Source organism: Schistocerca piceifrons, chromosome 1, assembly GCF_021461385.2.
Source record: "Schistocerca piceifrons isolate TAMUIC-IGC-003096 chromosome 1, iqSchPice1.1, whole genome shotgun sequence".
Lineage (NCBI taxonomy): Eukaryota > Metazoa > Arthropoda > Insecta > Orthoptera > Acrididae > Schistocerca > Schistocerca piceifrons.
This window is the reverse complement of record NC_060138.1, coordinates 535,429,135-535,445,177: the sequence shown is the minus strand read 5'-3', so window position 1 is coordinate 535,445,177 and position 16,043 is coordinate 535,429,135. Positions and strand designations below refer to the sequence as shown.

General features: G+C 38.9%; 1 protein-coding gene across 3 annotated transcripts in view; it reads left to right on the top strand.

Annotated features, from left to right (window-relative positions):
• LOC124799048 (ketosamine-3-kinase-like) overlaps positions 1-15,761 on the top strand; it is a 49,455-nt gene extending 33,694 nt beyond the window's left edge. For all 3 annotated transcript variants that reach the window (XM_047262603.1, XM_047262596.1, XM_047262589.1), the window contains 4 exons: positions 5,238-5,291; positions 8,075-8,216; positions 8,297-8,471; positions 15,629-15,761. In XM_047262603.1, coding sequence (XP_047118559.1) covers positions 5,238-5,291; positions 8,075-8,216; positions 8,297-8,471; positions 15,629-15,692 — 435 coding nt within the window. In that variant the 3' untranslated portion in view covers positions 15,693-15,761. The remainder of the gene's footprint in view (positions 1-5,237; positions 5,292-8,074; positions 8,217-8,296; positions 8,472-15,628) is intronic.
• The last annotated feature ends 282 nt before the right edge of the window (positions 15,762-16,043 follow it).

The window sequence follows — 16,043 nt, the reverse complement described above, 5'->3', positions numbered from 1 at the left end:
CGGTCAACAAAAAGAAGGAACTGTATTTGGACACTGCCTTACATACCATTTTCAGCTTACAAGGGGAGGCCGCCTATTGTGAAATTCAGATTCGATTCATACTGCGCATAATAAAAGCTCATGGCCAGAGGTGTAATGTGGCAAAGCACCAAGATGCACTTCTCAGCCGTTGTCGAGAAAATCGACAGTTAAAAGAAACCGTTGCGGTGAAATACTCTTTACGATTAATAATTCTATACAGCGTCGTGGCCCAGCGGTAAGCGCTCGGGTTCGTAATCCGAAGGTCGCCGGATCAAATCTCGCGCCATGCAATTTTTTTTATTAATATATATATTATTAATGAATTGCTTATGCATGTTGGTGAAGGCGGATCGGTCTCCAATTGTACTGCCTCCATTTTTCCGTTTTTTTTAACACGGTGTACCAAAGCTCTCCCATCCGCACTGATTTTCGACAATGTTATAAGTTGTGCTAGGGACCGCATCTACCTTCTTTCGAAGTTAGCAGGCAACTACGCTGTTATGCGGCGGCTCGTTTCGGCCCATTCAACATCTGTCATTCAAGTGTAACGAGTGAGTAACGGAGTTTATATTTCATACCTGCCACAGCAAATTTGTGTTCGTGGGGTCTCTATTCTAATTTGAACGTTTGACTTATGCTATACGTATTCGTTTCAGAATATCGTTTCTACGTCTTCCGTTAACTATACGTGGTTAACATTATGAAGACAGTTAATAACATTTGTGAAATACAACTTTGTTTGCGGAAAACATAACGATGTTCGAAGTCGCCAGTTTTCCACGACAAACGACTTTCAACAACTTATTATATGCATAATTGTTGCAACTGATTGCCGGCTGAGAAGTGCATCTTGGTGCTTTGCCACATTACACCTCTGGCCATGAGCTTTTATTATGCGCAGTATGAATCGAATCTGAATTTCACAATTGGCGGCCTCCCCTTGTTAGAGCAGCCTCTCTTACCAGCATCGACATTTTCTAAATAACTTTCATGGGTGCACGGGAGAGGGGGGGGGGGGGGCGCAAGAGCGGAGTCTCCTTCCCCACAGACCTTGTGAGGGGCATGCTTCTCCCTCTCTCTGCCCAGATACTTGGAAACAAACAGCCACTGTACTACTACCACAGCAGATCAGAAACCCAAGCATCCTACTTACCACTTCTCTCATTGGACCTGCCTCGCATTTCACTGCCACATCTGGTATTCTGGAATGGAAAACAATTGGTTATCCCATTGACCAGTAACTGCGCAATTTGGTCCTATAAACAAAGGTCATCATCACATTAGAGATGTTTCATATATGCAGACCGAACAAGATGGTACATTGGGTAGCAAACTGGTCCTACATTTTGGAGGACGACAGTTCAAATCCATGTCCGGCCACCAAAATTTGGGTTTTCTGTAATTTCTGTAAATTGCTACAGGCAAATGCCAGGAAGGCTCCTTTGAAAGGACACAGCTGGTTTCCTTCCCCATTGTTGAAATATTCTGAGTTTGGGCTCCATCTTTAATGACCTCGACGTCAACAGAATGTTAAACCCACCCTAATCTTACAATCTTCCTTCTTTCCTTCCTTGATATATGCAATGAAGAAATATATTTACAGGTCAAAGGGTGATATGTTAGATTTATGGGAAATGCATAGTATCTTTCTTGAGATAAGGAAATTAGTATTGTAGTAAGTTAAGGAAAATAAATTATCTACTGCAATGTTGTTGTGGAAATCATTGGAAAGACAAAGTTCAGCAATTGTACCTTAAGAGGATAAGATGGAGAGCGCAATGTTTGAAGGACATAGTTGGAGCAGAATCTGAACATAAATAACAGTCTGAGGGGGTAATGATGGGGGAAATTAAGGGTCATGATTAAATAGAATTTGAGAATCAGTCCCTAACTGTGAAGTAGATAGTAATGTTCTGTAAATCAATGTCTTGAACCTGATAGGTGATAGATGGCTCTTAGATTGTGATTGTTGCAACATATTAATAGACGGTTGCATGATAATTGATACCTAGACTCAAAAATCACTGGTAATGGTCTGTAACACACTACTGTCATGCTATCTTATGACAGATCCTCTGGAATAGGAGTGCACTCGAAAATGTTATTGGAAGCAGAAGGGGTGTAATCATTACCAGCCTTATTTAAAAGTACAATCTGGAGCTGGCTCTTGAACTGATAAAAGCTGGTCATCCACTGGAAACATACACTGATCAACCAGAACGTTATGACCACTGACCTAATCTCAATATAAGCCCGTCTAAGTGACAGCAGTATGGCCTGGCGATCAATGACTGCTAGTCAGACACACACAGGGTGCATATAGTATCAGTGAGCAAGCTGTCCATGTGTAGAATGGGGAAGGCTTGCAATCTATCTAGTTTGACTGACAGCAGATTGTTATGGCCTGGAGGCTTGGCTTGAGCATTTCGGAAACTGTACGACTTGTCGGATGTTTGAGGAGTGCTGTGGTGAGTGTCTTCAACATGTGGTGAAACCATGTCCAGACATGGAGTTGGGTGACCCCCCTCATTACAGATGTCGAATGTTGTAGGCTGGGCAGACTGGTTAAACAGGCGGTAAACTGTGGTATGCATATGCCAATGTTAACACCATGACACCGGCAACTTTGACTGAAATGGGCAAGTGCTTATTGGCACTGGATGTTGGTGCAGGGTCAGAGTGTTGCATGGTCTGATGAATCGCGATGCTTTCTTCACCCTGCCGATAGGAGGGTGTGAATCCGTCGTCTTCCAGGGGAACAGCTCCTTCGTACCTGTACTCTGGGATGGAGACAAGCTGGTGGCAGCTCCATTATGCTCTGAGGAACATCCACGTGGGCATCCATGAGTCCAGTGCAGCTCATGCAAGACACCATGACTGATTGCAGAACACACACACTCCTTCATGATGATCATGGTTCTCAATGGCAGTGACATTTTGCTGCAAGATAATTCATCATGTAACAAGGCCTGGAGTGTGATGGAGTGGTTTGAGAAACTCACCAGATCTGAACTGAACGAACACCTCTGGGATGTGATTGAATGCAGTGTCAGAACTCACTGCCCCCTCCCCGGAATTTACGGGAATTAGGTGACTTGTTTGTGCGTATGTGGTGCTATTTCCCTCCAGTCACCTATGAAGGCCTCATTGCTTCCATGCCACGACACATTGCTGCTGTTATCCATTCTAAAGGTGATCATAATGTTCCGGCTTATCAGTGTATTTGCTCAGCAATTTCACATGCCTAACTAGGGTGAATATGGCTGATTGAAGGATTGATCCCAATGAAATGGAATTAGTTGAACATACTCAGTCCAGTTGGGTACTTGTTGCTACTAGTGTCTAATGGTGTTCCGTGTTTAACTACCTTTTATGGAAGCTGAGGAGCATATAAACATGTTATGGTCTCGTTTTGTTGCAATATTTCAGTGAACTTCATAATCATCATCTTCACGTGATCCTCTACCTAAAGGTGGTGGGTATGAAACTCATTGAAACATTGTAGCAAGATGACACCACCACTTGGCTGATCACTCAAAAAGATTTTATCATGTGGTGACCTATTTCTTGGAACACAAAAGGATAAAGTGATATTGTCAGCTACAGTTGCTGCCTATGAAGACAGTGTCTGTAACTTTCTCATGGGTCTCCTACAGTTCTTCAAAGAGTGCCCCTGTTGACAGAAAACATGCACTTAGATATTACAGAAAATGTGCACTTAGATATTAATTGCAACAATTTCTTCTCAATGAAGAACAGTAAGCTGTACCTATCACAGTCCTATCCCTCAGTATATCTCCTTGATCATTGAGCAGTGAATGTTCTGGCTACATCCTGTGTGGGAGCAGTGTGTTTTTTCGAGAAGAAGAGTTTTCTTCAAGATACACTGATTAAAATGCAACAGATACACTTCTTTGATCCAAATAAAACCGACCATATGCAGACTGTGGCCATCTACACATTATATTTCACAGATAACTGCACACTGTCATAAACGAAACATTTCCTTTATGCTTTGTGTACATTATGTGATGGTGCTATAAATGTTTCTGTGGCCAACCTGTAGAGTCAAAACATTTTCTCCTGTTGCCCTCCTGTGCTTCATCTTAGTGACGAAATTCTCCTGTAGTCCGTACAATGAAAGAAGAACCCTGACACTTAAAAGTGGTCTTTGGATGGTTGCTTCACTTATCTACTGTGACCAGTTGTGCATGAGGTTTTGAATACCTCTCTGTGGCAACACCTCTTTTGTTGTCACAGGTCTGTAGGCTATTGTTTCCAGTCATGTAGCTTTGTTACCAGCAGTGACCATTTTTCACTTAACACTTGAAAACCTGCACGAGCACTGCGCAGGTATCACAGAAGTATAGGTTACTTTGTTAGTGTAGGTTTCAGCCAGTACTCCTTTCTTTTCACTGGACACTTTGTCTCACAAGACATGTATTTGCTCCTGATAATTTAATGATGTAGGTCACTTGTATTAATTGGTGGCTGATTCTGTGTCTTTAATTGGCTACAGTGGATGAGCTTGAGCGATTGGCCGACTAATGAGTCTACCAAATACACACTCAGTGGGTGGCCAGGCTAACTGGAGTGGGAATTGTTATTGGCAAGTTTATGGTAGGGAGTGCCTACTTACAAACAGTTTTATTCCTGTTGTCAGTGAGACTATTTGCAAATTGTTGACTGTTGCAATTCAAGTAATAATACAATTAAGAGATACTCCTGTCTTTGAAAAACTCATTTTAACCTTAGTGTACATATAATCTGAAAGTTGGCTTTCCCATTGAAATACCATGGACAGTTTTCCATTTGCTTTCTGTATATCCTAAAAACCTTAAATGTTTTAGAGTCTAAATTTCATAACATGTTTCATTTTAATTATTATGTGTAGGAAATAAACAGTTTTTTTACCCGCTGTCTTGCATGATGTTCTCTTGAATGTGTCATCAATTTTTCCTTCTCTGATTGGCACAGCATTTCACTAACACAACTTGTAATCATCAGGTGCTCCCTGAAGTACATGTTCAGTTAGTCAGTGACATACCTGAGAGGACACCATGCATTATCAGCATGGGAAAACTTGGTCTTGTACTTACTGTTAGTAGTAGTTGCAGTAGTTCTTAAAGATGTCTTATTACATGGTCTTATGTATAGCTGTAATTGTATTTCTGCAGTGATTAAAATAGTAATTCCATTGTTGCTGTATTTTTCAGACATTCTTTGCAAGAAATAGACTTGACCATCAAGTCAGGCTTGTTGAGAAAAATGTAAGTATGAGCCAAACATGTTGCTGTTTGCAGCATTTGAAAATCTGTATTTCTTTGGCAATCTTTACTAGATGTCATTATTAATTACTTGAAGAAAAAAGTCTTTTACTGTAAAGTTTGGGTCACCATCTCTTTTCTTGCTCTGGATTGGCCCAGATCAGTTGGGAAAAGTTGAACTGGTTTTATAGAGTTTCAGTAAGAGGGTAATCTCTGAAGCATAGCAACAATTTTATTTCTATAGTGGCACATAGTCTAAAATAATCGATATTTCTATAAATGATCAAAAAGGGAGGAACAGGGCTCAAAAACTTACCCAGCCATCCTGTCTTCGGTTATGGACAGTTTTCCTGAATCACTTCGGGCAAATGCTTGGGAAGCCAGAGGATATTCCCCACCTCATGCGACCACCTGTAATTGTGTTTCTACTTTGTATAAATTTACTAGATTTCATATCTGCAGCACACCACAACCAGTGCAAATTTCTATGCTTCATTCAGTAATTTCCAGTATCTCTTTGAGGTTTTGCGATTGTCCAGCATAACTGGCTGGATCACTTATTTCAAAGGTTGGAAGAAATCAATAGGACGACACCTAGTGTAGCATGGTGGTGCTCGAACCAACCTTGGAGTGAGGACTGCTTTGCTTTTTATATTCATACTCTGCAAATTGCTAAATGACAAAGAGAATATATTATACTGCAAAATTTCAGCACCAGGAAGAATTGCAAATAATGAAAATTTCCTTGTGTATATATAACATTCTAGGATGAATAAGTAAAATATTAACAGTTGCTGTCGGTGGTTGCTTACCAGTCGTATCCACATCCCATGACCAGATGTTTTCAATGGATGAGAGATCTTGAGAACATGCAACAGTTGGACATCCTCTGTACTGAGGCAAATCAAGATGGCATGGGCAACATTCAGTCTTGCATCACCTTGTTGAAAGGCAACATCTCAAGACCCCAAAAATGCTGCACAGCTACTGACCTCAATATTTCAGAAACAAATTAACAGCTACGTGAGCCAGAGGTGATCATGTTCTGCACTCAGTGGCATCCTGTATGATCACATCAGGTGCTGGGCCTGTATGACAATGACAAATGCAATCTTGCCGTGTTTATTCCCCTCAGAGCCTCCCTGCATGGATACATCTAGCATGAAGTTGTAAGCAGAACCACAACTTGTCAGAGAAACAAGGTGGTGGCACTCCTGTGTCCAGTGTTGTCATTGGCACAACTTTCTCTTCTGCTGTGTCAAGGGAACCTGCGCAATGGTCATCATTCTGACTGTCCATGGTACTACTTATCTAGCTGCAAACAAGCCCAGTTCCTGATGGAAAGTATGTGACATTGCTGTACAATGGTGCAGCGCCTAGTGAACAACATGTCTGTGCTTTTGGTCAGTAGTCTCATGGTGCTCCTGAGATTCTTCATGGAGTTGAGTATGGGCTTCTTGATCACATCAATTCTATTTTTGTATGACATTAGTGAGATCCTAACTGATATAAGCAGCAATATTGTGGAATGATAAACTGCAGTGTTCATAGGCCATGGTCCTTTCGCAGTCTAATGCTGGTGGACATTACTCTTTCGTATGTGAGGCATAACACAATCTTCTCACAAACAACCAACATTCAAATGCAATTTTTGAATGAGTAACCTGCTGCTTAAACGTTTTCTTAAGCGCAGAATGAAGATGGTGTTACTCTACCTACTCTCTGTGGTTGTGGTGAATTTCGGACCATTTGCATATCCAAGTTTCCTGCACATTTCATGCCAATTTGTCATTTGTTGTATTCTGTCTTCATGATGTTGCAGTTTTAATGGCCAGCGGTGAAATATAACTTATAACTTCCCATTAAATTCCCATATTCTCTACCAGATGGATGTCATGATCTATCTCTCTGTACTTGGGCTAAGAGTACTCTCTCCAATTTTCCTCTCTCCAATTCTCCTATTTTGAAATTTTCATTACCTGCACTCAGTCCATCCTGGCATGGATCACAGGCAACACTGCTGCTGTTAACTTGGGTTGGTTGATTTGGGGGGAGGGTACCAAACATCAAGGTCATTGGTCCCATGGGGTTAGGGAAGGATGGGGAAGGAAATCGGCTGTGCACTTTGAAAGAAACCATCCTGGCGTTTGTCTGAAGCAATTTAGGGAAATCACAGAAAACCTAAATCGGGATGGTTGGATGCGGGTTTGAACAGTCATTCTCCTGGATGCGAGTACAATGTGATAACCACTGCGCCACCTCACTTAGTTGTTAATTTTTACAGAGTTATTCACACTTAAAGAGGCATGTGGAACACTGTCAGCAATCTGTGATTGTTACTGTTGATGAAGAGGATAGAGATTGAGTGCAGATCCTAAATTTATGTCCCGCGTCCGGCCATCCTGATTTAGGTTTTCTGTGATTTCCGTAAATCACTCCAGGTAAATGCTGGGATGGTTCCTTTGAAAGGGCACAGCTGACTTCCTTCCCTAATCCGATGAGACCGATGACCTTGCTGTCTGGTCTCCTCACCCAAACAACCCCAACCTAAATTTATGTTGCTAACATACTGGGAATCTTTGAGAAGAAACTATTCCAAACCAAAACTTGTTAAAGTTTAGTCTTTGTTCTTGCTCATAATTCTCCAAAAGATTTTTTTCCCTACAGTTGCTTGCATATTTCGCACTTAGATAAGGTATAACAGTGACTTTTACAGTGATTTGGTTTCAAATGTCACAATATTTATATATAGTCTATGCAGCCACACACATTTCTGTCATCTGCAGTGTGGAGATCCTGAAGTACGAGAGTTGTGGTCAGAGCTCCAGCTGAAGATCCCGAAGTTTTTTGAAGGTTTGGATATTCAGCCAGCCTTACTGCATGGTGATCTATGGGGTGGCAATATAGCAGAAACTGCAACTGGTCCAGGTACAAAATAAAATGTAATAGGTAGTCTTCAATTATTAGAAATTCATTGCAATTAAAATTCACTTGTGGATTTTTTCCAGTTATATTTGATCCAGCGTCATTTTATGGACATCACGAGTTTGAACTAGGCATTGCTCGAATGTTTGGAGGATTCAGCCAAGCTTTTTATGATGCGTACTTTGATGTAATCCCTAAAGCACCTGGGTTTGAGACAAGGAATAAACTGTACCAACTGTTTAATTATCTGAATCACTGGTATGTGTTTGATATCTGTTACAATACATTGTGAAAACTGCAGCCACATGCCTAAAATCAATGCTCTGTACAATGTAAACATAATCATAGAAGACACATATTTACAATTACTAGTGGTTGTCACAAATCAGTGCATTGTAGTGTGTGTGTGTGTGTGTGTGTGTGTGTGTGTGTGTGTTTGCAGTGCTAATGATATGAACTAGAAAGTTGTTCGTGTAATTAACTCTCTTAAATAGGGAATCCAAAATAAACTGTTCATCATAATTTTTTAAACTGGTAGGAACTGGAATATATAAATAGTCAAAAAGAGTTAATATAATGTTAGGTACATTTTTTAAACAAGGTGAACGTAACATACAATAAACTCATAAAAACTCCAGAAAAGAACAGCATTTTTAAATAATGTTTCTGAAACCTACCTACAATGTAACAGATATATTGCAGCCAAGATCTGATAAGAAATATAACCTTCAAACAATCATCTGCACAACCCTCTTAAAAACTACTTAGTGTTAGTAAAGTCAGGAGGCAACTCATTTGGAAGCTATGTCCACTATTCTTTAAAACCACTTTTCATCTATTATAGGATCTGTCATTTATTTCTCCGTTCACTTCAGGCACTGATTTAAGTACGTGGAAAATGCCAATTTGTGCTATGTTATGGAGTTCATGTTAAACCGTAAGCCCTTTTATAACTGACTGTGTAAATCACTCTGCAGGTATGAGGAAGGCAATAGCATCACGTCAAGTAGAACCATGCCGAGAATAACACCATGATGTTCAAAAGAATGTACTGATTCAGGATTTAAGGGTTAATTGAAGGCGAAGATGCTCTGGAAAGCACTGGGAGTATCCAACATGTACTAAATATGATCGGGAACCTTTTGTGTGCAGGTTGCTCAGGTCTTTGGTTATCTTGCACCTTTAAGGATGCGCTGACCAGGTGGGTGTTCTCTATTAGGATGGGTATTGCAATATATTGACTACTCCCCTTTTCATTATTATGTAAATCAGTTAATACAGCAATCTAAGATACCACCCTCACAGATCTCCACATGCAATAGACCAATAAAGGAACACACAGAAAGCTCACCTTTGACCTTTGCCTTCATGTGAATCACTTTTGTTGATGTGTGAGGAATAGTAACTCGTCATTTACATTTATATTGTCAGTAGGTTTCAGAAACATTGTTTGATCTAAAATGCTGTACTTTTTGCTGCTTTAAAGAGTTTATTGCATGCATGTTATATTAACTTGTATTTTTAACAATTATTATAGAGAGAATTCCATGTTTAATATAAAATTAAAAAATCATGTATTTTGTGTGTAAGAATAAAAATAATTGAAAGAAAACATTTAGGGTTGAACACTGAAAGAATATTGAAACCTCACCACAGCTTTGAGGTATGTGTATGTTATTCAGAATTTGTCAGAAGTCACCACTGAGTGTCCAGAAAGCAAAATATGTGCACCAGAATTTTTTTAAAAGCAATCTGGTGTGAAAATGCTTGAATATGTGGTGGAAGACAGATTTCCTTGGAACTCACAAGAAGAGAGTGATAACTATATGTCACCAAGTAGTTTTATCCAATGGTAGAAATATCTTGAGAAATAAGAAGATATTTTAGCAATACCAAAATGTATTTTCAGCTTTTCCATCATGGGTTCTGATCAAGAAAATCTGATTGCACCTGTCTCTGCAGATATTGAGCATATTAGATACAGTATTTGATCAAAACTAATAATTTCTTTCACTGTGAAACATCGAACAAAGGAAAAAAAAAAAAAAAAAAAAAAGGAGAAACTACAGAAGCAAATTGCCAGTAGAAATCAAGTTTCAGATCTTGAAAATAAATTTAAAAAGTCAGATTACTTCTAAAACTCCACATTGGGATATCAAAATTTATTGAAAGTAAGATCAGAAAAGTATGAATTCCCAGAATTTCATTTGACAGCTCTCTAAGATACTTCCTAATTCAGTGGATGTTGATACTGTTCATGTATGAACTTGGAACTTGTAAATCATCCACAAACTTTCCACTCTCATCTCAATGTTAAAGTGCAGAGCTAATTTTAAGAAGTGATGTTGGAAGTTGGTTGAAAGATAAGTAATAAGATACATGAAAATGGAAAAAGAGGGTATTTGCAGTCCCTGCTTTTTACAGCAGCTGGAGGGATATTTAATGTATGTGTTCTTTATTTCTGTGTTGTGTGTGTTTACTAGAGTTAGAATAAGATTGAAAGCCATAAAGCTAGTTTGATTTTTCTTACCTTTAAATGTACCTGTGATCCATCTTCATACATCTGCAGGTGAAGGAGTGTACACCTGCAATTTTCCTTTTTATTTACATCCTGAAATGAAAATGGCTGGTATAGCAGGTTATGGCTTGACAAGATTGTTTTGCAGAAAGGGATGTGTCAGAGAGCTCCTTTGGATGTGGTACAAATAATCTAACTTATTGAAATGTAAAGCCTATACCAGAGGTACAGTATATCTGGCCTGTAAATTGATGAATAGAAATGTGGACTCTTCTAAGATTGAGAGGCTATTGGCCAGTTTACATGGCAGGAATACTACCTCTAATCTAATCTTCCAGTCACTCATTCATTGTATAAGAAGCTTAAGGGGCCAGGACAGCTTTGGAAAGCTCTCCTGATAATTGTGGTTGGTTTCATTTATTCTTTCTGATTAAAATAGCACATAATATTTTTGTATGGCCACTGTGGTTAGGTAGTTGCGTGGAGCAAGAGCCGTGGTGAAATTGATAAGTCTGTTTATGAAATTAATCAGTGTAAAAGTTGATTTATTTGTATGGGTATATGACTATGGCAGGAAGAGTTAACTCTACAAACAGTGGCAGTTGTCTTTAAAAGCAGACATGGATTAGGTTTACCATGTTTCAGAATATACAGATAACACTCATGTAAGTGGAGGTAACTAGGAGGAAGAAATAACAAATTTAACTCTAGGAAAATGTTTTGTATAAATGTAACAATTCATCCTCCTCGTGGACCGAAATAAAGTTGCTATGACTGTATATGGATAACGCCACTGGGCTCTGTCTAAATGACTCTCAGAAATGTATTGAGTCAACCTTCATTCATGTTGTGTGATCCAATTGCACATTTGCTCTGCAAAATTGAAGTAATTACTATTTAAAGTAAAATTAGTGGAAGCATGAAGTTGAAGGCTAAGATAGGCTATATGATCAGAATGCTATGGATATCCTTTGCTGTTCATTCTAAAGACTTACAATTTAACTGGCAGCTTGTAAAATATCCTTTTGTTATTATTATATGGCTTTATCGGGGAGGGGGGGGGGGGGCACTTCTACGTATTTCCATGCAGTAAAGATGCTGTACTGTGGCAATGGAAGTCTGTCTGAGCTCCAATTGTCATTTTTGCTGGTGGGTGTATTTCATCTAGTTATTTGCCTATTCCTTGTACTGTATTTGCAACCTCTTGCTATGATGTGGATCGAATTAGGTTTTGCAACTATATATCACATTCTCAGTGAAAAATATGGCAACATGCTGACCATTTATATGATTTCTTAAATTAGATTTCACCCCCAACCCTACTTGTCTGTGCATGTCCCATGTATCGTAATTGCAATCTCTAACTACAATATGGACCGAATCAGATTTTAGAGTTATAATCCACTTTGTCAGTGAAAAATATGGCAATATGCTGACCATTTGCATGAATTTTTAAATTACATTTCACCTACCCTACTGTCTCACCGCCCTCCCTTCCCATATGCATAAAATTATTTATAGTTAGCTACATGTTGTCAACCAAATGTGATTTCACTTTGAGTTTGAAGTTAATCTATTATCTACAAAATTTTCAACATAAAAAATTTTTATAGTTTAGTACATCATTCATCTCTGTGCCACATTTCATCTTCTATTACTATATATGAGAATGTTACTGTTTTTTTTTTTTTTTTAATTTTTATTTATTTTCAAACTACACTTGATTGTGTCAGACAAACTTAAAACAGTAGTGATTGTGCAATGATACTGTTTTCAGTATTCCCAGTTGTTAAGAGAGTGGTCTACAAGACATTTTAGAGTGGACACCACATGTTACCATCATTATGGGCTTCTTTACAGCGAACACTTTTTTCCTTGGTGATGATTCATGTGGTGCATTTGAAATCCTTATTCCTTATTGTGAAGATTGTGTGTCTCCCTGAGTTTCTTAATGCAACACTCTGCATCATTTTATTTACATTGTATGAAAACCAGTTACCAGCACAATCTCCAACACCATGACATTTGTTGTTTTCTAAGAGCTACTGTTAGAAAATGATTATTAAGTGTCAAACAATGGAAAATCCAGGATGGAATAACAACTATATGGAAAGAATAATAACTATTCATTGTGGAAAGGAGACATTGAGTCACAGACTGTCACAATGAAAAGGAATGCTAAATATATTCAACACTGTTATCTCCCAGTGCTGAAGCCCAACTGTGCTAGAAATAACAGTGACCAATGTGTCAGTTGTGTGTGAATGTGTTTTCTACATCTCATGGAGGACTTAATCCGATATAGGTATTTGCCTAGCATTCATTTTCATTTGCCTGTCAGAAACTCAACGCCTCCTCTATGAGGTGAGTAGCAATCTATCCTTTCCATATTGTCGATCGTTAAGTGTGTAGGCTACCTGATTACACTCATTTGTTATTGTAAAAATATAGTAATGTTTTCTTTGCTAACAAAGTCCTCTCATTTCACAACGGATTTCCTGGTTTGTCTTTTAACTATTGGCCATAAAGATTTAATTTTATTATTGACAATATAATGTAAATGGATAGATAAAAAATCTACTCACCAAGTGGGAGCAGGAAAACGCACACACGAAAAGGTTAACTTTTACAAGCTTTTGGAGGCAGTGGCTCCTTCTTCTGACAAAAGAGTAGAAGGGGATAGAAGTAGGGTGAAGAAAAAGGGCTGGAGAGGTTTAGGGAAAGGGGTACAGTTCAGAGAAGTCACCCAGAATCCTGGGTCAGGGGACACTTACCAGACAGAAAAAACAGGAAATATTGATTGTTGGGGACTGCACTGGATGAGATTTGAAATCCCAGGAGCTTAAAGGTGGAAGACAGGGGAATATATAAGACAGAAATTACTACTAAAACATTGTGCACGGATTAATAAGTGTGAAAAGCTAACTGTACTTGTATGTAACAGAGGTGGGAGGGGGTACGGAAAAAGATAGACAAGTCAGAAAATTCATCCTGACTAGTAACTGAGTTTTAGTCATGCTGATGTAAAAGGCCGACAGTGTTTACATAACAGCTGGTATATGACATGTTGTTTCACGGGTGCCTCTCCCTTTCATAGTATATGTTTTACCAGTTACAGGGCTGGAATATGGGTAGAAGGGTGCTAGGGCAAGTCTTGCTGTGGGGACAGTCATTAGGATAGGGAGATGGGTGCAGAAGGGGCATAGAGTCTGACAAGGATATTATGGAGATTGGGAGGGTGATGCAAAGCTATTGCAGGTGTGGTGGGCAAAATCTCAGACAGAATGGATCTCATTTCAGGACATGATTTTAGGAAGTCATGGCCTTGTCGAAGCAGCTGATTACATTCGAGACCAGGATAATACTTGGTGACAAGTGGCGTGATCTGAAGTTTTTCATTCAAGACCAGAATAATTAGCTACTCTGAAAAGGCCATGACTTGCAATCTGTCTGAGTTTTTGTCTGCCACACCTAGTATGGCCTGTTGTCGCCCTCCCAGTCTCCTCAGTGTCCTATGCTCCTTCTACACCCCTCTCCGTACCATATGGCTCCTACTCCAGTGACTGTCTCTGCTGCAAGATGTACCCTGTGCACCCTCCTGCTGCCACCTACTCCAGCCCTGTAACTGGCAAAACATTTACTATGAAAGGAAGAGGCACCCGTGAAATGACACATCATATACCAGCTGTTATGTAAACACTGTTCGGCCTTTTACATCGGCATGACTACCACTCAGTTAGTAGTCAGAATGAATGGGCATAGGCAGAGTGTGTATTCCGACAACACACAATATCCTGTTGCAGAGCATGCTCTACTACATGACAGTTGTGACCTCGGTGACTGTTTCACCATGCATGCCATCTGGATTCACCCATTTCTCAGAACTCTGGAGGTGGGAACTAATGCTGCAACATGGTTTGTTCCTCACCACCCATCTGGCCTTAATTTACGTTAATTCCTTCTGCCTCAGCATTTTTTCATGGTAATACCACCTTTCTTCACTTCATTTTAGTTTTCTATCTCTTTAATTTTCTGACTTGTCTATTTTTTTCCGTACCCCCTCCCACCTCTGTTACATACAAGTACAGTTAGCTTTTCACACTTATTAATTCGTGCGCAATGTTTTAGTAGTAATTTCTGTCTTATATATTCCCCTGTCTTTAATCTTTAAGCTCTTAGGATTTCAAATCTCATCCAGTGCAGTCCCCAACAATCAATCTTTCCGTCTTATTCTGTCCGGTAATTATACCCTGACCGAGGATTCTGGGCAGCTTTCCTGATCTGTACCCCTTTCCCTAAACCTCTCCAGTCCTTTTTTCGCCACTCTTCTATTCCCTTCATCTCTTCTGCCAGAAGAAGGAGACACTGGCTCTTTTTGTGTGGGCATTCTCCTGCTGCCGCTTGATGAGTAGATTTTTTATCCATCCATTTACGTTATATTGTCAATAATTGATTATTTTTGATGTTATAATTTTATTATTGATTATGCTAAGTTAAGTCTTAATTCTGTGGTTGTCATGACATTTCAAACAGTTTCCTTTATATTCCTTTTATAATCAAGGCTTTTTGGGTATCTTATTAGTGCCGTACTTTTAAATTTGGAATTTACATCTTGTCACACTATACATATCCCTCCAATCAGCTTTCTGGTAGGCTACCTTTATCTGGCACTTGGAACTGAAATGTCTTGCACTTTAAATAAAATAGGTACATAATTTTTTTGTTTAATAGAACTGGCAGCTTATTCTTTTTCTTTACATTAGCAAAGATGTGTCAGTGCACTGACCACATTTTTGTAAATCAGAGGAAACTAGCTGTTAATACATTGATACTTTTTATTGGTGACCAGAATATCAAAACCATGAAAAAGCTAATTCTTTTTTACTTTTTTTTACAGGAACCACTTTGGTGCAGGATACAGGAATCAGTCCTTATCAATAATGAAGGCTTTGTTAAAATAAAAGCAGCACAAATTAGTAAATATGTTCCTGTAAAACACAAAACTGAATAAAGGGAATAGGTTTTTAAAATTGCTTTTATTTATTGCACAAAACATCTATGTTTTCAAAGTTATCCGCATCAGTTAATTACAGAAAAATAGTTAAAATACTTTGAAAATAAAGGTTAAAGAGATAGATCCACTTTTCTATTTTAGTGTACAAGGTGACCTAGTGGGGACAGATGCTTACCCCTTTCCCACACCCTATAATAGAATGTCTCCATAAACCAAACTCGCATCCTGGATCACCAAATTTTTGAAGCTTGAGGTTCAAGGATATTTTTCGATTCTGTGAAATTTTATAGCAGAATGA